The sequence below is a fragment of the Acomys russatus genome, chromosome 9 (genome assembly GCF_903995435.1).
Source record: "Acomys russatus chromosome 9, mAcoRus1.1, whole genome shotgun sequence".
In the NCBI taxonomy this organism is placed as follows: Eukaryota; Metazoa; Chordata; class Mammalia; order Rodentia; family Muridae; genus Acomys; species Acomys russatus.
The window spans coordinates 38868501-38891987 of record NC_067145.1 but is presented as its reverse complement, the minus strand read 5'-3'; the positions used below and the strand labels follow the sequence as shown (position 1 = coordinate 38891987).

Here is a 23487-nt window from a genome sequence, read left to right as displayed (position 1 = left end):
GACCTTTATTTTAAAATTGTATATATTATAATATATATTATAAAATTGATTTTAGCCAGGTGTGGCAGCTCACACCTATAACTCTAGCACTTGGGAGGGGACCAGGAGTTTTTGCTACATAGTGAGTCATAGCCAGCCAGAACTGGCCTGCCTCAGAAACAAAATTCATATACTAAAATTCAGCACATAATCACATCTTATGTGTAAACTAAGAGAGACTACCAGCGTCAACGTAAAAGGGAATAGGCTTTACATTTCAAAGTAAGAAAAAAAGAATATTAACATATACATGTACCTTATGTGCTTAAGTTGCTTTAAATTTAAAATCAATATGAAAGAAAATTTCTGATCAAGCATCTATGACTAGGGAAAGAAAATTATTTCAGCTAGAAACTTTCACACAGTTGCCTTTAAAAACAACACCAAGCTCTATCTGAACAAAATGAGCTTCAGAAAAGAGGAAAGCAGCCCTTTCTGGTATCACTAGGTCAGAAAAGAGGAAAGCAGCCCTTTCTGGTATCACTAGGTCAGAAAAGAGGAAAGCAGCCCTTTCTGGTATCACTAGCCTGGCTTTAGGTGTGAGAGCCAGGAGCACATCCCTGTGGGTACATTCACTTCAGAAACTCACTGCTGCTGACTCTCTCAAAATATCCCAAGTTCATTAGAACTCTGTCCTAAATCATAAAAAGCTTACCACTACAAGCTCCAAGTTTGAATTTTGAGTAGCAGGAAAAGCCTGATAGACTAGGAGCTCTGAGGAGTAGCACTGAGGGCTAAATTCATGGTGGAGCACTTGGGTTCCATCCGCAATGTCCCCAAAGTCAAGAGGGCAGCGGCAGCCTGAGCATCCTGCACTAAGCATCTCAAACAGCTAAAAGCCTCTAAGTGCTAAACCTTCAGGGACTACATGGACTCCACGAGTGGAAAAAGCGGCATCACGAACCACTTTCACGGATAAAATCACTGATAAACTGCTGGCACAGACAGACCTTAAAGATAAAGGTGGATGCAGTGCTTGTACCTGGTTCTGTCTCCAAGGTCTGTCCTTAGGCATACACATACAGAAAGCCAAGGAGCTGTGTCTGGTATGCCTGGGATGGCAGCTCCTCGGGCGCCGACTCTGTGCCAGGCTTTGACTAGCAGTGTCCTTGTACCTCAGCTAGCTGCTACATTTCCTAGGGCACAGGACATTATCAGCACTCCCATTTTGAACTGCCACCTCAGCCAAAGACAGTGACCAGGCTTGGAGCCAGATTTAAAGCACTATACCATCTATACTTCAGAAGGAAAGCTACTCCAGAGAATACAGTGTAAAACAGATTTCTCTGGGGATGTAGTGACTACTTACAAGAGAGACCCCCAAAATAGAAGAAATAACAGAAATGCTTTATCACATTTCAGTAGAAATAGGGTTTTATTCTTGAAAAAAATTTTTGATTTGAAAATACAATATATCCATAATTTTTCATATCTGACCTGGAACACAGAATGCTGTGACTGAAGTCTCTGCATCTTTATGTTTTGGAGACACAGTTAGGAAATCAAAACCAACCTGTGTAACTGTGAATGGGGGAACTTTGCTGAATGAACTTTCCCATCCAGAAAGACAAAGCTGTACCTTTCCCTTCCTGTGTGAACCCTGGGTTTCATTTGTGATGCACATATGGGGGTACAGATTTTCAGACTTTGGGTGCCTGTGGGGTAAAACCTTCCAGGGAGGGAACGGGACAGAGTGAAGCCAGATCTACCCAAGGGCTAGTGGGGCAGAGGAGCAGAGGGGGTACTGGAGGGCAGGGAAGGAACGCGGACCAAGCCTACAGAAGTGGCCTGCTGGGAGAGCACTGCTTTGTATATTCATCAGAAATCACCAACTAAGAGAACTTTGGCTGAAAAACAGAACATATTCTTTAAAGATTATTACCAAACTTTGGAACTTTATTGGATTCATCACCTGTACATGAAGATAATTAGAAGTGTTCTGAAGTGATTTCCAATTAGAGACTGACAGAAGTATCACCCGGCTTGCTGATGAAATCCATTCTTACTGTCCACTTTGCAGCGTTCAAGTAGGTCTTTTGCATATTCTTTGCCACTGATATTTTAATAAAAGTCTACCTGATTGGAAGGAAATATCCAGAACTCCAGATCAAGTAAAAGGGTGTGAGACCGTGACAAATGCCATCAGATAGATGTTAAGGCCTGTCGAAGTTTCACAGTCGTTCTTCCCAGAAGTCGGAAGTGGTTGCCATCACGCCTGTGTACTGACTGTTCTCTTTCCATGGGTGCCCGTGGAACTCTCTGCGCTGCCACTTTTTATGGATGCTAACAAGCCTTTGACTTTTTCACTCATCGGCTTTTTCTTCTTCTTCTTGGAGAGAGATGTGTGGCCTGCCCCAGGTGGCAGCAGGAGGGCAGCCAGCCCCCAGGGCTGCCTACTCGAGGGGGAAGGCTGATCCTTTTCTTCCTGTTCCAAAATCCAGGCACTGTCTCTGGCCAAATCCACAAATTTCTGTAGCTGGTTCTGACTCACATTTTTGCTTATGTTGAGTGACGTTTCAAAAGGATTCTGGATGTACAGAGGAGAGGAGTCGGGCTTGTTTTGCTCCCTTCCCTACAGACCACAACAGAGAAGACACAGACACATGTAAGTGCTGAGCTGCCAGGAACACACAGGCCAGCGTAAGTCACAGAGCAAAGAACTGCTTTGCCAAGGGTTTTGGGTACAAACGCATTTCTCTGAGTGCAGATATGAGCAGGCTTTTCTTTTTCCCACATAGTTTACCAGTATTCCCTGAACAAAACTGTTTAGCTTTATGATCTACAAATGATGATGCCAGTGCTTGGGTGACAGGTATCTGGACTAGGTCAAGAAAAAAAGTCCTTTTTACATAATACAACTTCTACTTAAAAAGAAAAGGGCTTAGATAGACAGATTGGGGGGTTGGAGGAGGAAAGAAGGGAAGGAGAAATGGGAGAATATAAATAAGTCTTTGAAAGTGGCATGTGCTAAATTAAGGCCCGACCACTGAGAGTGAGGGAAGCATTCAAATCTATCCATCCTTGGGACTTGGAGTCAGTGGCCTCCACAGGGTCAGGGTAGTGGCATATGCTTGTAAGCACAGCACTGGGATGTGCAGGCAAAACTATTGTTAAGTCAAGTGAACCAGCCCATCTCAGACCTAAACATTCTTTATAGTGCTTTAAAAATGAATCAAATGAAAATACTAGTATAGCAGACAACCAGCTTATCACAAATGCTCAACATTCTTTACCTGTCGAATGTTTATGGAATTTTTATTGAAAGCAAAATTGCCAAAATACTCAAAAAATTCCTTCAGTAGTAATCCTGCAAGAAAACAAGACAAAGAAATTAAGAGAAAATTCTGTCAGAATCCAAGAAGAAACAAGAAAAAAAGGAGAAAGACTTACCTAATGTCTCTGTGTTTCCAGAAGGTTTAATTCTATTCAAGTCCCGGATAAACGTACAATTGTTCCCTTCTAGTACGCATCTGTCTTCAGCATCTTAAATACACAGAAACAGAGTTTTATACTGTGAACTATTTCCTACTCAGATCAGGAATCTATGAATTAACCCAGTTAAACAGTAATGTCCTATGATTAGTCATGTCATATGTAGCTATAGATTTTAAATCTCCACTTAAAAAGGATTTGAAATGATCACACACAGTGAAAACAATGCTGTATTTCCTTCACTATACTAAAGTTATCTGCTAGCAAATCAGTTCTTTTAATTCATCTTTTGAACCAATCAGTCTTCTAGTTATAATGAAAACATGTGGTTTCTACTTTCCACCAAAACTTCAGGACACCCTTACTCAGCAATTGATTTCTTTTTCCATCCTTAACACTGTTTTATGCTTTGAGACAATGATACAAATTAGTTGCTCTAAGAGGCTTTAAATTTTCTGTTAATTTATCAAATGAAGAACTCTAGTGATCAGAATTTAGTAATTTAGGAAACAAACTAAGTAAGGTTACATTATCCCAGGCATTCACTTTCCTACTAGCATTTGGATCTTGAGATGGAGCCCTTTCCTTATTTTTGCTAAGGTCCCAGGCACCATGAAATCTGTCACATACAGATACAATGTACAAGATGTTTCTCAAAAGCAAACTCCAATCTCTCAGAGCTAATCAGCAGCTGCCTCCTGCTTGAATGTTCCCCAGCTCAAGCCATGCTCTACTGAAACTTGCCTGACTGCGTTTGACTACAGGCATGATGTCACCAGGCTGCCCTGGGCTGGGAACACAAAGACCACGCCCCTGTGATTATCCCTTTCCCAGTGTGACCCACAACCTGAATCTACTCTATAGCAGACACTTAATAATCTGAAAGACTGTGAATGTCTATAATTGCCAGGGGAAAACTAGAAAGAGATAATAAGATTCCTTCAAACTTGTCTCTCTTTTCTTATGGTTCTTACATGCTTTAAAAAATAGGATCTGTGTTACCGCCATTTCCCTTGCAATGTTACGTATTCTACTGCTTCAGTGAGAAGCTGGAGTGTCCCGAAGACCCATGTCTTAGAGACTATTCTCAGCCTGGTGCTCCTGGAAGGTGGTAGAAACATACTGAGGACATACATGCCCTTGAAGGGAACAGAGAGACCCACCCTTTCCTCTTCTGCTCATGTCTATAGCCTACAAAACTCCTGTGCATACTCCATTACAGAGTACAGCCTTACCACATGCCAAAACTGTAACAGCACAAAGCCAGCACATCCACCACATGCTATGTAAACACTTCTTTGAAACGTGTGTGTGTGTGTGTGTGTGTGTGTGTGTGTGTGTGTATCATTTTCTTTCATATAACCCCCCACCCCCGCCAAGACAGGGTTTCTCTGTGTAGCTCTGGCTGTCCTGGAACTTGTGCTGCAGGCCAGGCTGGCCTTGAATTCTGAGATCTGCCTCTACCTTTGAAGCAGATTAAAAGCATGCACTTTGGCTAGCTCTGAATATATTTTTTGTGACACAGCATAAGTCAAATATATTCACTGCCTTTTAGCTGCTGTGCCTCCCCTCCCTCCAGGAATGTGTCTCTGATTTAAAGCATTACTAACAAAGGGGCCCCATGGAAACCCCTAAACGACCCATGCTACAGCAAGGCTATTGGTTGCTCTCCACAAACTGACAGTAAGCCCCTACTGCTGCAGACAATACCTACTTATCTCACTAACTCCAGAGAAGCCAAGCTGGTACTACCTAGAAGCTTCACCCCTACTGACTAGTGTTCATACACTAGGAGGTACACTGTACACTACCCGAGGAGAAGGGTAAAGACCAACCCAGCTACAAACTCTGTGGTCTAAAATGGTGACCTGGCTATGTGATAATCTAGTGCAATAGTGACACTTTGATTAGAATTAGGCCCATGAGATGGAACCCACGCCCAACACCGCCTGGGCAACCAAAAACCTGAGGGAAAGGCAACTACAACTGCTAGCTAAGAGAACACAGCAGTAGGATAACCCCAATGACACCTGCTATACTCATAGATCAGGGTCTCGCTCAGCTCCCATTAGAGAAGCTTCCTCCTGCAGCAGATGGCAACAAAGAGAGACTCCCGCAACTGTCTGCAGAGTGGGAGCCCTTGAAATACTCAGTCCTCGATGGGACATCTTCAGCAAACCCCTCCCCTCAGGGCTCAGGGAACCCTGCGAAAGATTGTAAGAGCCAGAGAGGATGAAGACAAAGACAGGGAGACAAAGCCTTCTGGACACAACAGGACTGATTCACAAGGACTAACAGACACTGTGGCAGCATGCACAGAGTCTACACAGGTCTAAGCCAGATGGGGTCCCAGTGCTGAGGGGAATTAGACACAAGCCCCCATTCTTAATCTACCAGAAAGGAAATATTTTTTCTAATGGAGTCTCACTGGGTACACAAACCACGCCCAGCAGTAGATGGCCAACTCAAAATGAACTCAATGCTATCTTTGGAGTATTTTTGTCTCACAATGCTTTGTCTGGGCTTGCCCCCCACCCCCACACAGATCTTTTGCTCATATATTATGCTTTCTGATTTTGTTTTTATGTGTTTTCTTTGTGTGCAAATATACGTGTCTCAGCATTTGTATGTGTTTCTTGTGCTTTTTCTTTGGCTTTGTTTTTTTCTATTCGTTTGTTTTTATTTTGTTTTTTAAAGCTTGTATTCTGAGACAAAAAAGAAGATGTGGACTTGGGTTGGTAGTGAGTAGGGAGCATCTGGGAGGGGGTAAACTATAATCAAAATATATTGTATAAGAAAAATCTGTTTTCAACTTAAGAAATTACTAACACAGAAAATTAAAAACATTTCTATAAATATTTCTTAAAATATTTCTATAAAACCCAGAGCTTTCTCTACTGATATTTGTTTTAGTTAGTGTTTCTATTGCTGCAATGAAAACACCATGACCAAAAAACCAGCTTATACTTCCACAATGTTGTTCATCACCAACGGAAGCCAGGACAGGAACTCAAACAGACAGGCTCTTAAGGTAGACACTGATGCAGAGGCCATGGAGTGGTGCTACTTACTGGCTTGCTCAGCCTTCTTCGTATAGAACCCAGGACCACCAGCCCAGGAACGGAACTACCAACAATGGGCTACTCCCCTCCCCCACCTCCCACATCAATCACTCATTAAGAAAATGTCTTATATCCAGATCTTATGGAGTCTTTTTCTTAATTAAGATCCCCTCCTTTCAGATAATTCTAGTTTGTGTATCAAGCTGCCACAAGACTAGCCAGCACAGTGTTCTTTTTCATCAAAAAGATTTCATAGAAAATATTGAAACTCAAAGGCAATTTTGTTTAAGATAAGGCCATCTTTGGTTTTTCCAGATCTTAGCACTCAAGCAGTCTATCCCTAACACAATCTAGCATCAGTGTTCCACCCACCCCTCGAATCCCAAGTGCTCCAGTTCAGCTTTCCCTTAGCTCAACTGTGAACTACACTAGCATCTGTTGAGTTTTCAGGAAGGGTTACTTTTCATTTGAATTACGGAAGGTAGCAGAGAGAGATAATTTAGAGAAGAGAAAACACATTCCAGGCAAAAAAATAAATTACGACTAAAGGAGCAGATAAAAATTATTATGAGCACAATCATAGTATGGGTCAGTATGGGAACCCATAAAGAGAATGTCAGAGGACACTGTAGATTAGACAGCAGATGGTTTTAAACATATCTGGTTACACGCTAATAAAATTCCTTTAGGGTTATTTTAAATAGAGAAGACCTAAATACACTTAAGAATTACCTTAAAGCAACATATACAATGGGACAACTATAAAGCTATGTACACACTTTCTACATATGTACCCCTGGATTATCTTCCTTTGCAGATTAGAATATTTTTCTATCTCCTCCAGCAAGCTATCAAAATTTAAATTTATTCATAACATAAATAGCATGCTGAATTTAAAACACTATACACATAAGACTGATTTTTAAACTCAAATTCAACTACACTGAGAATCTTTAGAACACCAGGAAGCAGTTCCAGGCACCACAGTGCTGCCTGGAGAGGATTGATGGAAAGCCTGAGAACTGGGAACTGTGATCAGAGCCACAGCTGGACCTACCAAGTTCTTTCTCAATTTCACCTCAGGCTGGGTCAACTACGTGGTGAGAGGCTCCAGCTGGTCGAAGGCTAGGGTAAGCCAGCTGCCAACTGACACAAATAAGGCACAACTCTCAATTCCAAAAGCCTAGCTTGACAATACCAGTTATTACGAATGCTGGTGAACACAGCTCCCACTCCAACACACACACACACACACACCCCACTTAAAATTTGGAATTAGAATTAAAATTTACACCCATTATTTTTAGATTTAAAAATAAAGAAATAAATGACACGACTTACAAATATATGTGCTTTGATTATACATGGTAAATGTCTATCTAGTGTCAAAAGGAAAGACCCTTATAGTCTTACCTGCTAGGGATTTTAGGGAATCCAGAGTTGGAAGAATGGGGGGTGATCTTCTCTGGAGGAAAAAGATGACCATCACTGTTAGGGAGAAGTTTGTAATCCAAGCACCAGGAATACTGCTTGTTAATGAATGTGCCCGAGCCCAGCACCGCACACTGAACACCAACGCTCTTACTCTTGAATCCAGGGAGCCATATATATAAAGGAGTTCGGAACTTTTCAAAGCAATACTTCAAAACAGAAAAGTTAAGAATAAAAACTTCAAACCCCAAGTTAGGATACAAGAGTCAAATCAAAGACACATCTGGGAACAAATCTAAGCATCTCACTGTTTCTGCCTACATTTGAACACCGTGATTAAACCAAAAGCATTATGCAGCCAGGCACGGTGGCAAGCACCTGCAAAACAGGCTGCGTGGGAGGTGGAGGCATGAGGACCAGAAGCTGAAGGACAGCGCCAGCTATAAGCAAGCTGGAGGCCAGCCTGAGCTACAGCAACCCTGCCTCAAAGCCAACCAACTGACACCACTGTGCATCTGCAATAGTCAATTCAATGTAAATGCTTGATATCAAACACATCCATGCCAATGTATTTTTTTAAAGTCAAAGTTTCTAAATATGATTTCTTAAAATAAAAGTGCAATGTCTACGGGCTCTTCAAAATTGACAGTATAGACAAGAATACTGGATAATGTTTCTACACTGAAGCCTCATGTCTTACCTACCTAGTCCTTTGCAAACAAGCTGCCTAACACAGGAAAGCATTCTACTCATTTGATCATGGAAGTATTTTCTGGAAATTCTTGATTGTGCAATAGCCAAAATTGCTCAAACCCAATGTATAAAAACAAAACCAGCTGGAAGCTAAAGCACCTGTTAGGAAATTGCACCTTAGAGCCAGGAATGGTATAGTGGTGCATGCCTGTGGTTTTATCTTACTCAGGCTGAGGCAGGAGGATCTGTTTAAGACCAGGACTTGGAGACCAGCTTGGGCAACATATCCTACATCCAAAAGGAAGGAAGGGTGGTCAGGTTTAAAGCCTATTTTTAATAGATCTCTCAGTCAAAATGAAAATTCAAAGATTATTAATCAGAAATGTTTAAAAATTAAGTTTCTACTGATCACCACATGTGTGGTGTGTCGTAATTTTTCAACTGACAAGAGGGCACAAGAATCACGGTGTAACATGCATTTAAACCAGAGTCTCATGACAACAGCAGTAAGAGGTTTTACATAATTAAATGAAACTAAATTAAGCTGAAGAATAAACATCAAGTGAAGAACAAACATCAGAGTGAGGCATCTGACATCAAGAAGCATTAAAAGGATACAGAAATCTGCAGAAAGAAAGTTATTATAAACCGATCTCAACTCAACAAAGAGAATAGAATATTACAAAGACATCACTGTTCTATTTTATGCACATAATATAAAGAAATTATAGCATAGGAAGTACAGAATGTATGTCTTAACATTAGATTTGGTTAAAAAACACAATGACTTTACCAAGTGCACTGGAGAGCAATCCAGAAATACATAGCATTGCTTACTAGGTGAACTAACCAAAGCTACGCTGCACTGGATTTTCTGGACCTTCAGTCATAATTATTCATCTAACAAATAAGAAGAAAACAAACTGCCATAATAGCACCAGTGTAAAGAATGAACCCCTCAATTTAGGGTGAGCTTAGGAAAGTTACTCGGTGTGTAAGAGAACTTGTCATTCGTGGCCACTTTTTCCTAAGCTATCAGGTGGTTAGAAATGCAACACAAATTCACTGAGAGACTTAAGCTGATCTGAGCACTTTCTAGCCCCAGTAATCAGAGTTAATTAGTGCATAACAAGAGACAATGCCTAGAGACAATCAGAGGTCAAACCAAGATGTGCTTCTATTTTCTAATATAAAGTGGTACTTTTTATACTGTTAAGCAACACAGGTAAGAATACATTTCTGGGGCTGGAGAGATGGTTCAGTGGTTAAGAACATTGACTGCTCTTTCAGAGCCCCCAGGATCAATTTCCAGCATGCACATGGTGGCTCAGCACCCTCTGTAACTCCAGTTCCATTAGACTCTATGACCTCTTCTGGCCTCAGGTACTAGGCACACATGTGGTGCAGACTGTATGCAGGTAAAACATGCACACATGTTAAACAAGAATAAATCCATATACAGATAAAAAAGATTTCACTGTCCTATTAACATTGTAACACAATACTATACTCTGATATTTTGTTTAGGAGTATACTAAGAAGTACTAAGTAAGAACACTAAAAAAAGAAAGATTTCCTATTTTATAATCTAATGGTTCACCTTAAGGAAAAAGTCTTGACATAACTAAGATATGTAGCCCAGGAAGGCCTCAAATACACAATCCTCCTGATTTAGAGCTCCTAGTCAGTGGTAAAAGCCATGTGCCATTACATCACATTAAAGCAGACAGATGGCTCATTACTGAAGTATGTCTAGGAGTCCAGGGCCACTGTTTCTAACAAGAAAAGTTCAACTGATGCCCAATACCTTAGGAGAGTTACATTTAAGTGAATACATGTACAAGGTCATACCTATTGTTAGCAGTCAAATCACACTGAAATCCAGAGGCCTGATGGGAGAATCTCACAAGTGGACATCGAGCATTTAGTATTTTCTGAACACCCACACAGCCAGGGCCAAAGTTGTCAAGGCACTCTCCTATTACAGACAGGATCTTCTGGGTTGCAATCCTTTCTGAAGGAACATTTTTCACTTGAAATTCCATCAAAAAATTCCCTGCATTCTGAATATAAAAATGTTGATAATTATGAAGGGATTTGGGGAGAAAGGAATTTTTTAGACTTTGGGGGAAAATATGATTTAGAACCTAAGACTCTAAATCACTTTTGGCCAAACAAATCAGCACAGAGACACATGCAATCATAGCAAATTAGCCTTAAGGATGTTTGTTGCCTTTGGGTTTTGTGAAATACAAGGCAAGAACCGGCAAAACCACTAATTTTTTATAATTAACATACATACCTCAATTGAATACGTATATAAGGAACTAATACACATGGAGTCACTTATTACATAAATTCTGTGAACATATGCCTGCCCTTTCCTCACCCCAATGGACCTACCAACAGACAATTGTGGGGAAGAGTACAGGTAGAAGAACAGCATATCAACAAGAGAGAACCAAGACATGGGACTTCCTTACAGAGGTCAATGGAAAAGTTAAAAAAAAAAGAAAGAAAGAAAGAAAAAAGAAATCCATTAAAAAAAAATAATAACAGATATATTTGAAGTTAACTCATCCCAGGATGGTTTAAAAATATTTTTAAAAGTCACTAGCTAGCAGAACAGATACTGAGGAGTGAGGGGGGACTTGTAGAAGAAGTGCAAATGATGCCACCAAAACAAAATCAACTGACCAAGACAAATCAGTTCTGAGCAGTGGACTTGGAAGCAGAACTAGTTCTGTGAGGAGCAGGCAGGCCAGAGGCAGGTGTTGAAGCTGCTCTGCGCATGTGTGCATGGCGCTGAGCTCCCCTGTGCCCATGTGCGTGTGCTTTTTGCACATGTAAGCAGAGGCCTCTGGGATCGTTTTAGGTCTCATCAGAGCCATAAAGGGCCACACCTCAGCTCTCTATGGTCTTGTCACTGTTTTCAGGGATAGAAGAACACAGGCAGAGATAAATGAGTGAATCTGCCCGGCTGACTAGAGGGCTGTGCTGAGCTGCTCTGGATTCAGCGTCAGCAAAGACACACAGCTACTGTGTAAAGCCCCTGAGATGCAGGAGATTGATATAGAAAGCAGGAGAACATGTAGCTAATGAGATCAGTAGCCTCTGCACAGAAATAAAACACTAACTATGTAGGATGTAGATGATGGAAAACACATCACTTATGGACAGAAAGGTAAGAGACTCTCCAAACTACTTTTATCTATAAAATAAAACCTTTACCAAGTGGGGCTGGGAAACTACTCCAATGGTAAGGTGTCTACATACAGCCAGTGCTTGCTGGCCAGCTTGCCTAGCCAATCAATGAGGGCTGAATTAAGTAAGAGGTGCTGTCTCAAATGACAGAGGAGAGAGAGAGGGAGACAAAGTTGAAATCTGCCCTCCACAGACAAAGTACATACATGTACATGCACACACTCACATGCACACATATATAGTGATATATGCAGGAAAACTGCTAATTCCATGAGTATTTCTTGTATTTGCTGTTCCTACAGCACTACATAGTGGAAGAAAATCTAACGGGGGGGAAAAAAGAGAAAAAAACAGAAACTAAACACACAGCCCAGACCAGGCATTCAAATGACACAGTTACTAATTTTTACTTCTATTGCCTAAATCCTGCAACATGTAAGACTTTCTATCAAAAGAGCCAAAATGGAGAAAGTCAAAGGCAGATGTTAGCTTTCTATTTCATTCTAATAGGGCTTTTATGGCAAGTTCATTGACACATTTCACATATAAATTTAGGAACACTAAAACTTACTATTTCAATTAGTAAGTGACTCCTCATTTATTCATCAGTAATCAACCTGTTAGTATCGGTTCTTCACTGGGTATGAGACCTAGAGCTCTGAGATGTTAAAAAGGGTCAACACTTGGGCTGGTGAGATGTCTCAATGGTTACAAACATTGGCTCCTCTTCCAGAGGTCATGAGTTCAATTCCCAGTAACCACATGATGGCTCATGACCATCTATGAAGAGATCTGATGCCCTTTTCTGGCATGTAGGTATACATGCAGACAGAGCACTCCCACATTTAATTAATTAATTAATTAATTTAAAGGGGCTGGAGGGATAGCTCAGTAGTTAAGAGCATTCTGCTCTTGCAAAGGACCCAGGTTTGGTACCAAGCACCTACATGTGGCTCACAACCACCCAGAACTTCAGTTGTAGGGGATCTGACTGCAAGGACACAGTATACATACATACATGCAAGAAAAACACTCATTCACACACACAAAAAAATAAGCAAATAATAAATCCAAAACAAAAAATTTTTAAAGGGTCAGCACACAATTTCAAATTCCCTCAACCTCATCATAATGGAAGAAAGCCTTTTAAGTAACTTCTTCTAAATACTACCATAATACTTCAGAAACATAGAGGTAAAAACTAAAAGCTATCCACAAACAATGGGGGAAAACAGAACTAAACAAAACAAGCCTCTCTACTTCTAAAGGTACAATAGCAGTCCTACTCAGTAGAGTGGCCATATGTGAGCTCTTAGGTTCAATCATGTAGGTTTCCCAATACTGAACTCAGTCGAACTCAAACCCTGAGTGAGTTTTATGTCCTGATGTCACACAAAACTGGAAAACCTTTACCCAAGGCTACCCTGCTAACATGCAGAGTTCTCACTCTCCCACTGCCTGTAGAGCCCAGGCTTTCTAACCCCCAGCTCCTCCATATAAAAAGCCTAGCACCTGTGACGGTGCTTTTGGGTGCAATAAAAATAGTCTGAACTTTATTTTCTGATGGCTATATCACTCTACAAATACAGAAATAATAACAGCAATACAAAATTGAATATTTTAAATGGCTGAGTCACATATTCTATGAAATATGTCTAATAAATAAAAATAAAATAGTGTCACATAATTCAGGTGCCCATGTCAGGAATTTAACTCAATTTCCAATGTATGTTAATCTTATTAACCCTGATATATTTAACTCTGATGTCCTCTGCTCCCGAGCATACACAGCTTTGCAGGGTCCATGACTACAACTGTAGTGGAAGTACATCACAGCAAACACCTGTCCTGCTCAGCTTTTGACACAGCAGGATGGCAGGAGACTGCCAGATCAGTCACTCACTAGACATGACAGCAAGAGACCCTAAAGTCAGAAATACCAGCAAGGAGGAAAAGATGGTGGGAAACAAAGGATGGCTTCAAGATGGTCAAGGTCCAAGTAAGCCATAAAACTAAGACAAATCTTTTTAAGGCTGTGGTAATAAGAACCATTCTAGAACAGAAAAAACAATCCTAAGATTGTGAGAAAACCAAACTCCACTCTGAGGTAACTCCCAGACAGGATGAGAGCCAGAGCACCAAGTGGCACACAGAAAAAGTAGAAAACAGGATATTTCAAAGTCTATTTGAAAGTATATAAGGGACTGTGTGACTATCAGCCCAAGAGGTAAATTAAAACAAGTAAAAGACTGCTGGCAAAATTAAAATGCTACGAACATCTGAAGCACGCCTATGTGTGTGGACACGAATGTCAGTGCTCTGAACCTGAGGATGCAAACTTTTCTGCACATGTAGAAGAAACACAGTAAGTGACCCCACATTAGACCAACACACAGGAAGACTGAACAGCTCCAAATAATCACTAGCAGGTAAAGCTTAATCATGCTCACTAAGCTAGGAACCCATCAGAGCCAAAGTTCTCCCTTTCCTAACTGTTCTGTCGCAGTGAGGAGGAATACTTAGTACCTTGTGGACATCGAGGGTTCCCACTTCATCTAGATCTAAAAACATGTCCAAATCACATCCTAATTTGCCAAATGTGTTCACGGAGGAGCCGAAGGGCCGGATGACACAGCCAGGAAAATATGCAGCAGCTATGTCCTCGATGAGAGAGCAGGTGAGATGGCGGAGCCTAACATTCTCCTCTGTGAGCTGGAAGGCCTTCAGGAGAGTGTTCAGCTGATCGTCTATCTAGCTGGCCAAAGGAAGCAACAAAATACACATGCTTAGGTTATGTAAATAATTGTCATGTTCACGCTATGACTTCATGGCTTTTGAGATCTCCCTTTAAGACACAAATTTTTTTCTTCCAACTTAAAAGTAGATTAAAAATGCATTTGTACATGTGTACTCACACATGCATGTGCACGCATTATCAGTGGTGCATAAGTGTATAAGGGTGCTTTCACCTCTGAATTCACAGGGAGATCAAAGTTAACCTTTAACACTGAGGTCTTCCCAATTGCTATCTACCTTAGTTGTTGAGACAAGGTCTCTCCAGGGAGCTGTGGAGACCTACCTGTCTGGGATTACAGGTACTTGCCACTAAGGCTCTGCTTTCACGTGGGTGCCAGAGATCCAAACCTGGGACCTCACACTTACACAGCAAGTAGTTTCTCCACCAAGCCATCACCTGGCCTGTGAAAGTTGATTCTTTTTCTTTTTCTTTTTTTGAGACAGAGTTTCTTTATTTTTAAAGGAAACTACCCAGGTCATTTTAAGTACTTATATGCCAGCTCCCCCTCTCCTCCCCTCCCCTCCCCCCTTTGTAGCCCTGGCTATCCTTGAACTCACCCTGAAGACCAGGGTGGCCTCAAACTCAGAAATCCACCTGTCAATGCCTCACAAGTGCTGGGATTAAAGGCATGCGCCACCACTGCCCAGCAAAAGTTGATTCTTTAAAAAACTCTACCAAAAACACTAGCAAAACAAAACTCAATTATAATTAAGTTACTCATTGTAAACAGTAAGTAGAAAGTATTGTTTTAGAAAAAAAGAAATCACCCCAAAAAAGGGTCAAAGCAAGTACCAAGGTCAGAGTTGGAAGGTAACCCAGTGCAAAGGGTGAGAACCACCAGAATCCAAGGATTAAAGGCCTCACATTTTTGTTCAGGAGCTCACTGACTCTTTAGAAAGCTGATTATTAAAAGGTCAAGTAATCAGGCTCCAAAACTGCATCAGAGTTGACTATTTAAGTACAAATAGTTTTCAATGACCCCATTTGAAAACAGCCCCACACATAAAGAAATTGAGCAGTAACTAAAAACAGTAAGTCAATGCAAGTGAAGGAAATGTTATGCCAGAAGCAAAATTTTAGGAACCGGCAAACCAAACCAAAAAAACCCCAGTATCTAGATAAATAAGTTGATTCTTGTAAAGATCACTAACCCAGCTATAAGTTTGATAAAACTAGGATAGGATAAAACTAGAATTAAGATCCTTTAGCATTTATAGAACACAATGTAGATACTTATTTACATTAAAGAGAGAGAGAAAAAAAAAATCAATTGTTCAAAAGAGCCCCAAACTCTGGCAACATGTGGTTTACCCATAAGGTGAGGAACATAACAGAATGAGGAGTCCCTGAGTGGAGAAGGGAGACTTTTTTTTCCTGAGACAGGGTTTCTCTGTGCAGCTTTGGCTGTCCTAGACTCACTCTGTAGACAGGCTGGCCTTGAACTCACAGAGATCCGCCTGCCTCTGCCTCCCGAGCATTGGGATTAAAGTTGTACACCACCACGCCCGGCCGGGTGACTCATTTCTTACTCAACATATTCTGTAGTGTAGGCTTCTTTTAATTACATGCATGTGTGTGTGTGTGTGTGTGTGTGTGTGTATGTGTGTGTGCGCGCGCACATGCGCGCGCCTGTACATGACAGCAAGTTGTCCCAGAGGCCAGAAGAGAGGTAGGACGCCCTGAAGCTGGAGTCACAACTGGATGTGAGCACTGACAGGAATGTTCAGAAGCACCGGGCAATCTTTCTAGCCCCAGGTACAAAGAATGTCTTAAAGCAATTCCACTCGTTAGTAAAATTAGAGTTGTAAAAAATGAGCCAAGCAAATACACATTTTATGGTACACCTTGATTAAACAGAAGGATTCTATGAATACAAGAATGGGGCGTGCCATGAGGAGATTTATGACTGCAATTTACTGCTCTGAAAGACGGAGGGAAGGAGGAGGAAAAGCATACAATGATTTTGAGATCGTAAACAGTTATCAAGACATCGCACACTCTAATTCAGCACCTACCTGACAGGCTGTGTCTATCAACTCTTAGCAGAATTGCTACGCACTCATCCTCCTCACTCACCTCTAAACCTGTCATCCTGTAAGACTAAAACCCTGTGATGCAGCTGAGTAGCAGAACTTTCATAACGCACAAATAGGCATCTTAAAAATTCTGAAGTATACATGCAAACTTACGCTTTCTGCATAACTCAGTAATTCAAAGAGCTTCTTGTTTGAAGGAGGTGACTGGCTGTTTGTGTGTGCAAATGACTGTTCAGAGATCTGGTTAGATGGGTTCTTCAGCTTTAAGTTCAAGAAACGTGACTTAAAGGGAATTATAGCCTCTGTGCTCTGGCTTGGAGTATGTGTTCCATTCTGCAATGAGTTTATACTGTCTTTTGTGCAAAATTCTACAACAGCATACAGACCCTATATGAAAAGTGTAAGAAAAAGAACAAAAAAAAGTTTCACAATGATGTATGTATTCAATGCATTAACACAGCATCCTCAAAACAATTATACTGTTACAAAATACTTCATTTTGAATTTTATAAATGATACAATTCTAACACAACGTATTACAAGTAGATTAGAAAAAGGAACATTACAGTGCCCTGAAAAGAACACTATAAAGGGACAGCTTAGAGCCCAGCCCAGCTCCAATCCTCCTTTCTGTCAATATCTACAATAAGTCAGTGGTTCTCAACCTTCTTAAATTAGCTGTCGCCCTTTAATACAGTTCCCCAGGCTGTGGTGACCCGCAACCATAAAATTATTCTCATTCCTATTTTATAACTATGATTTTGCTGTTATGAATCATACTGTAAATACTTTCAAAGACAGAGGTTGCCAAGGGGGTCGAGACCCACAGGTTGAGAACCACTGTTCTACACTCTTCGGATTACGAAGTCACTCTATTGTAAGTTCCTAACGACTCCTCCTCTTTCTGCAATGCTGGGGATTGAACCCCCGGTCGTCAGTACGCTAGATAAGTACCTAATGACTGAGCTCCACCCCAGCTACAATTCTATACCATTGGAATAAGGGCTTCTCTTCTTACACCCAAGACAGAAAACTCTCATTAAAAAAATGAAAGAATAGGTAGAATACACAGAGATCTGTGTTCACTGCTGTAAAAAACAACACAAACTACTTCCAAAAGCATAACCAACAAGTTAGCTAGATCTTTTAGATACATACAAAGCTCTCATAGAAGAAATGATTATTAATTGGTCCATGCTGGGATAGATACTTGAGAAACTTTTTCTCACTGATATTATTTGGACAATGTATCAAAACAGTCCGCAGGGCCTGTTCTCTTCTCTCTTTCTGAACCTCAGAGAATCTCTTCTGGAAGGTCCGGTCTTCAGAGCCTATAAATGAGACAAAAAACATTTCTACTAATACACATCTAAAATTTAAAATACGTTGATTAACTTTATGAAGATTATATGTGTAATTAAAACAATTTTATCCTAATTATATATTTTTAAATGTATTTATTACATGTACACACACGTGCCTATGCATTGGCACACATGTGGAGGTCAGAGGACAACTTTTGGGAGTAAGTTCTTTTCTTCCAATATGTGGCTACTAGGGACCAAACAGGGGGATCAAGCTTGGCCACCTGCTTATTTTGTGCTCTCTTCTTTTTGAGGTTTCTCAAGATATAGTGCTTCTAATCTCTGTCTTACTACTACGATTACTCCTCCTCCTCTTCCTCTTCTTTTTGAGAAAAAGTCTCACGCTGTAGCCCTGGTTGGCCGTACACTCAGAGACCTCTGCCTTCCAGCTATTTTACTGTCCTCTGTGACTATCGTTAAACCTGTGGTTTGGAATACCCGAGATGCAATGCTGAAAACAGTTCTGCAAGACCCTTAAAGCAAAAATGAGAAAATAAAACGACTCATTCAGCACTTCCACAAACACACACACACACACACACACACACACACACACACACACACACAAAACCTGTACAGTGCACAATAATGAAAAGCCTAAAGGAAATTTATCCAAGTCTAAGTATAATCAAGCAATGGTTCTAAGACATTTAACATCCTGTATAAGTTACTATAAAGATATTCTCCATCTAAGTCTTGATCTGGCTCAAACAATTAATAACCAATTGCCATGGATCAGGCATCTTATCACAGGGAAATTAAAAAATAAAATAAAATCTAAGGCTAGAGATGCACCTCAATTGGTACAATACTTGCCTAGCATGCACAGGGCCCTGGGTTCAATCCTCACTACAACATAAAACTGGGTATGAAAAGTACATGTTTGCAGTCCTAGCAGTCAGGAGGATCACATGTTCAGGTGATCTGCTACAGTGAATTCAAGACCATCCAGAGCGACAACTGCACCTTTGTAGAGACAAGGAGTTTTTCAAAGACAGGAAATGAAGACGGGTGCTGTACAGCCAGGAATTAGATACATATATTGGCCACAAAGGAAAAAACGGACAATTCGCTTTCTCCTCAAAATATTAACGTTCCATTGGAGAGTTTAAAGGGCATTCTTTATGCTGGAAAGGGTAGACTATTAATTATGAAGCACTAAGTTTGACACCAACGCAATTCTAGGGACTAAACGGAATGCGCGTTGTAACTGACACATGAGGATCAAAAGGTTGAGCCCAATGAAGGAAGTGCTCTAAATACGCCAACTTGATTTTAGCAAACTCCGAAACACTTTCATGGGAAATAGGGAGATTCGCATGAATGACAACTGAGCTACTGAATCCTCAAACTGTCTTTATCAGCCCCAGTTCAAAGCCAAGTCTTTCAGGCACACCAGAACTCTGGGCCGGGACCACTCACCATTTTTAACAAGTGACCAAACAAGTAGAAACATCACTCTTCTCCCTCCTGTACAAGGTGCCAAAGACACATTTCTATATGTGCCCTGTCCATACCGCTCCACTCGTCAGCAGCCTGGCTCCAAGAATGGTCTCAGGAACTGCTGTTCTGTCCCCTCAGTCAATGTTCCCCACTGCTGCCAGCATGACCTTAAACTTAAACTGAAGTCTAAATGCCACAGCCTAAGTTGCTGGCACTCTGTGTGTTCTTTCCTCTTCAGTGTCTATGCCTTCCACTTCTGCTCTCACACTTCTCACACACGGTACTGCGCGCACGCGCGCACACACACACACACACACACACACACACACACACACACCATTACATGCTATGGACTTGCTTGCTTCCATCCCCCTCCTGGAATGCCCACCTGCTTGCTTTCTGTCTAGCCAACTCCCATTCAGTCTTCAACTGTTGCTCATGTATGTGAAGACTTCAGGCACTCCGCAGTAGACTGTCTTCCACCTCTATAATCCCTCACTTTGGTACCTATGAAGGTACAATTCATAGAGTTGTTATGTATAGTTATTTAGCAGTATGGAAGACTATCTTCTCCCATGTTAAGGACAGAGACTACTCTACCTCCTGTCAATTTGGTCTTAGCCTGTTCTTCCTCTCAGTCCTCATTCCTTTTCTTGCTATGCAGTAGGCTCTGCCTGGCCCGCCTCACCACATTCTCCTAATGAGACAAATGTGCAGCATTACAGTAAGGGAAGAAGGAACGCCTCAAAGTCAGGAGAGTTTCACTATTGTTGCTGCCACTATACCGATGGGAAAGCTTGAGCTTGAAAATCAGACTTCCTTTTTTGTTTTTATTCTCATCTATAAAATAGAGCCATAGGGCTGGGGAGATGGCTCGGTGGTCAATGTGATTGCCATAGAAGTTTGAAGACCAGAATCCAGATCCCTAGAACCAGGTAAGTGCCAGGTAGGCATGGAGGCCCACCTGCAATAGCCAGAGGGTTCCCAGAGCAACTGCTGACAGCAGGTACGCCTTCCGGCTCTGGGGTTGGTTAAGAGATCCCGCCTGGAAGAGCAACGCAGATGGTTTTCCACACCAACCACATACTGGGACCCATGTGTACTTGCACTAATACAGGTGCCCACACAATGCAACTGCACACACACATGCACACAACCACACACACAGAGAGAGAGAGAGAGAGAGAGAGAGAGAGAGAGAGAGAGAGAGAGAGAGAGAGAGCGCGCACATGTAAGAGAGAAAGAATGGAAAACAATGAACGGCCAGTAATAATCCCTTCTGTTTTACTCTACAGGTTTGCTGTATGCCCCAGAGACCATTATGAAAATGCCCTTAAACTAAAACCACCACACAAATGCTAAATTACAATAGAGTCTCTGGCAGAATCCTTATTTGGATTTGCAGGGTTATTGAAAAAAATTTCAACAGAAGCAGCTTCTGCTAAATCCAATATAATCACCATTCAACACGCCCCACATGTCTTGCAAAGCTGTTCTAAGAATCCTGAAGAGCACCCACTCGTTCCTGGGATACAACAAAAGTTAGATGAGGGTGTGATCTCAATAGACAACGTGTAGAGTAGACATTCAGAACGCCTCTGTTAAAACACCCGATGCAAACCTGTTACCTAACAGCTTGGGCTAAAACCCCGAAATAATAAACAGACACTTAAAAAATAAATAAATAAACAAACAAACAAACAGACACTTTCCTAAACAGAGGGCTCTGGGAGGCAGGAAAATTAGCTGTTCGTTAGGCTCGGGTGTATTCCCCAGCCTTTGGTGACATCTTACGGATACCGCACTGGCTAAGTTTATACCGGCATCTCAAGGGGAAACTTCTATTGAAAAACTGGCTCTACCAAGACTGGGCTGCCGGCAAGTCCGTAAACCATCTTCTAAATTAGTGATTGATGTGGAGGGGACCAGCGCATTGCAGGTGGTACGACCTAAGGCAGATTGAGCAAGCCGCGAGGAGCAAGCCTGGGTAGCGGCATTCCTCAATGGCCTCTTCCCCAGAGGCTCGATCAGTTTGAGTTTCTGCCTTGGCTTCACTCAGTGTCTTTCCTCACAGCACTACTACCCCTAAGATAGAAGCGCTGGGGTCAGGGACGGAGCAAACGCCACTGGCTGGCAATAATGGTTATTATAATTATTGCCACTGCGAACGGGTTTTGGGGCTGGACTATAAAGCACTCGCCAACAGTGCTCCTGGCCTAAACAGTTTCGCCGCTGTACACGGGAGTCGGACTCCACAGTGACTGGAGGAGCACCGGCCCGTGGCCGGTGGCCGCTCGCCCTCCGCCCGCCTCACCGGCCTTGTCACCTGTCTCGGCAATCCCCGAAGGCTGTTCTTCGCTTCCGACGTTCGCGGTTACAGTCCCTGGACAACTGAGGTGCCTGGGAATAGAGCGCGGGACGCGGCTCCTTCTCTGAGAACACAGGGGCAAACGGGTCAAAAACCACACGCCGCGAGCCGCCATTGCCAGGAGAGCAGGAAGTAGGTCAGCGGGCTGCTGAGCATGCGCGCCGACAGACTTTGACAATGGGAAGCCCGTTGGGTCAAACTAGGGAGCCGATGTCGCGTAGAAAGCAAACTATGGAGGGCAGAATGGAAATCACCGAGGTTTGTATATAGTTTCGTGGTCTGAATTTAACTATCTGTATGCCTCACTGTACTGTGGTGAGGTGTTGCTACTCCATTATACAGAATTTAACTTGTTGCGCTTTATTCATATTTTGTTGAAGAGGAAAATGAATGAGCCTCAGAAGTCATACTTGGGTCAGACTTCCAATGTTATTGTTTTGCCCCCAAATAAGAGCTTTCTAATACCTATAGAGATATCTTTTTAAAGGTGCTAAGTGCTACTAACTTTATTAAGTTTGTATGACTATTAAGTTGTTGGTTTAAAAAACTAAATTTTCATTAGATTCCCTCTAACGTTCTGCATTTGTTTCTAAGCAGGTTTTGCTACCCGAACTGTATCCCTGCATGCCACCTCACAACAAGGGAAGTTTTAAATTTTTCGTTGTTTGTAAACTATGGGTACTTGTGTGTCTATGTGGATTTGTGCGTGTGTGTGCGATGATCAAAGAGGCCACAAGAGGGCACTAGGTCCCCGGGGCTGGAGATACCTGGGACTGTGAGGCACCTCCTGAGGTGCTGGAAACCAAACTCTTGTCCTCTGCAAAAGCAACGCTTGCTCTAACTATTAAAATGCCTTTCCAGACCCTCAATAAACGTTGTATAAATGTCAATTAGGAAGAAAGAACAAATGAACAAGATGTAAAGTATAAAAATAAATATAATACCTAATATTTAAAATTATTAAATATGGTATACTTAAAATTGCTACAAAGAAAGCTGGATACAGGTGCAGGCATCAGGCCTGTAATCCCAGCACTAGGAGACAGAAGCAGGAGGATCAGAAGGCGAAGGTCTGGGTGCATAGACCGACAGTTCAAGGCAGGATAGGCTAAGTGAGACCATGCCTTAAATAAATAAAACAGTACTCTACGGACAAGATAACTTCAAAGGTCTTATCATATGTATGTGTATAAATTCTGTGTAAATACTTGATACTCCACATTCCAATATATGTTGGAGTAAGATATTTGCACAGTGGCTTCTGGGAGAAACAGCAAAGCAGTTTTCGTTTCTATTTCCAGACATTGTTCTAATCTGCATTTACTCTTTCAATCTTTACAACACAATGAGGTGAGATCTACTGCCTCCATCCACTTCCTATGGAGGAGTAAGGCAGGGAGATGGCAGTGACACTCCTGAAGTCACACCCAGTGGGGAGCTAAGTGTGTGCGATCCACTGCAATGTTTCTCTTCCTCCTCCTTCCCCTCCTCCTCTTTCCCCTCCTCCCCCTCCTCCCCCTCCTCCCCCTCCTCCTCCCCCTCTTCCTCCTCCTCCCCCCCTTTTTTTTTACTATGCACTGTTCAGTGACTTCTAGTCGAGTCATGTTTAGAATGTCCT

The 23487-nt window shown here is 41.8% G+C and overlaps 1 protein-coding gene across 3 annotated transcripts; it reads right to left on the bottom strand.

The window, feature by feature from the left end:
• Positions 1 to 2025: 2025 nt before the first annotated feature.
• Mtpap (mitochondrial poly(A) polymerase) lies at positions 2026 to 21984 on the bottom strand. 3 transcript variants are annotated; one of them, XM_051151167.1, is made up of 9 exons: positions 21828 to 21984; positions 17853 to 18025; positions 16848 to 17081; positions 14388 to 14612; positions 10509 to 10720; positions 7947 to 8173; positions 3430 to 3522; positions 3273 to 3346; positions 2026 to 2611 (listed from the first exon to the last, which is right to left on the bottom strand). In XM_051151167.1, exons 1-9 carry the CDS (start codon positions 21982 to 21984, stop codon positions 2249 to 2251), a joined length of 1758 nt encoding a protein of 585 aa, XP_051007124.1. In that variant the 3' UTR covers positions 2026 to 2248. The 3 variants fall into 3 exon arrangements, with proteins under 3 accessions (XP_051007124.1, XP_051007125.1, XP_051007126.1); XM_051151168.1 differs by having other exon boundaries at positions 21816 to 21924; XM_051151169.1 differs by lacking the exons at positions 17853 to 18025; positions 21828 to 21984 and having other exon boundaries at positions 14388 to 14616; positions 16848 to 16995.
• Positions 21985 to 23487: the final 1503 nt, after the last annotated feature.